The 1119-nt window shown below is 34.1% G+C and overlaps 1 protein-coding gene across 1 annotated transcript; it reads left to right on the forward strand.

Annotated features, from left to right (window-relative positions):
* Positions 1 to 254: 254 nt before the first annotated feature.
* On the forward strand, positions 255 to 851 carry LOC116110069 (auxin-responsive protein SAUR78). Its single transcript, XM_031396303.1, has one exon. The coding sequence runs from the start codon at positions 313 to 315 to the stop codon at positions 700 to 702; it is 390 nt and encodes a 129-aa protein (XP_031252163.1). The 5' UTR covers positions 255 to 312; the 3' UTR covers positions 703 to 851.
* The last annotated feature ends 268 nt before the right edge of the window (positions 852 to 1119 follow it).

Consider the following 1119-nt stretch of genomic DNA (forward strand, 5'->3'; position numbering starts at 1 on the left):
GAGAATTTACGGTAATAACTCCAAACTAAAACGCTCCACCACCCGACAAGTGTCTAAACTCAATAATCAAAGAAGGAAGAATTAATAGTTGATGATTAATATTAAGTAGTGATTGATAAATAAGTTGGGTTGCAAGTTACAATAATAATAACAATAATAAGACCCACCAATTTTCTAGCACCGGAAAACAAGGACTTTCTACCCACTACCCTCAACCTTCTTCTTCTTCTTCTCCTCCCCCTGGCCCCCTTAAAAACCTTCCTTCTTCTTCTTCCTCTGAGTATTTCTCAAGTTATTTACACTTTTCATTCAATGAAGAAGATCAATCTGATCCTCAGAAAATGCAAGAGCTTGTCGCGGCAACTCGGCCGATCATCTTCCTACAGTAGCTTGAGGTCCAAATCCACCAGAGATCACGAACTATGGGGCCGCCATGACCATCATCATCAGCTTCAACAAGAGGAGAATTGCAAAACCATTTTTGTTGGCAGCACGAGGAAACGGTACGTGATTAGTTCTAAATACTTAAATCATCCGTTGTTGAATGCTTTGATGGAGAAATCGAAGCAAAAAAATGGAGAGTTGATTTTGGTTAAGTGTGAAGTTGTTCTCTTTGATCATCTTCTTTGGATGCTTGAGAATTCTGAACCGAATCTCATTCTCGATTCTTTGGAGGAACTCGCTTATCTTTATGCCCTTTGATTTTTATTTTTATTTTTTTGCATGAATTTCTTATGCATGTAAAAGCTGGCTATAAACTGCTGGCCATTTGATCGATCTAGTCAAGAAAGAATTCTTGATTATTTGTTACAATGTGATATTGATTCGTTATTACTATTATTATTATTATTATGGTGCACTGATGTGAGTAATGTGATCTTTTTTTTTTTTTTTCTTTTAGTATTGCACAATTTATATATCTTGTTCTGACGAATTGTTTTGTATCTGATCAAATAATTTTATGTGATTAATTTATGAGATTTTGATGTTTAATTTCACGAAGATAGTCTATGCATAATATCTATCACAGGGGTATTGTTATGTATAAATCCTTCAAGTTTCGATTAGTCGTGAGGCATTAATAACAATGGAAATGTTTTTATTTTCATTTTTATTTTT

The sequence above is a fragment of the Pistacia vera genome, unplaced genomic scaffold (genome assembly GCF_008641045.1).
Source record: "Pistacia vera cultivar Batoury unplaced genomic scaffold, PisVer_v2 Contig595, whole genome shotgun sequence".
NCBI classification, from domain to species: domain Eukaryota; kingdom Viridiplantae; phylum Streptophyta; class Magnoliopsida; order Sapindales; family Anacardiaceae; genus Pistacia; species Pistacia vera.

Excerpts from the sequence above, each read along its gene's own strand:
- LOC116110069 (XM_031396303.1), top strand. The coding sequence starts at position 313 with ATGAAGAAGATCAATCTGATCCTCAGAAAATGCAAGAGCTTGTCGCGG.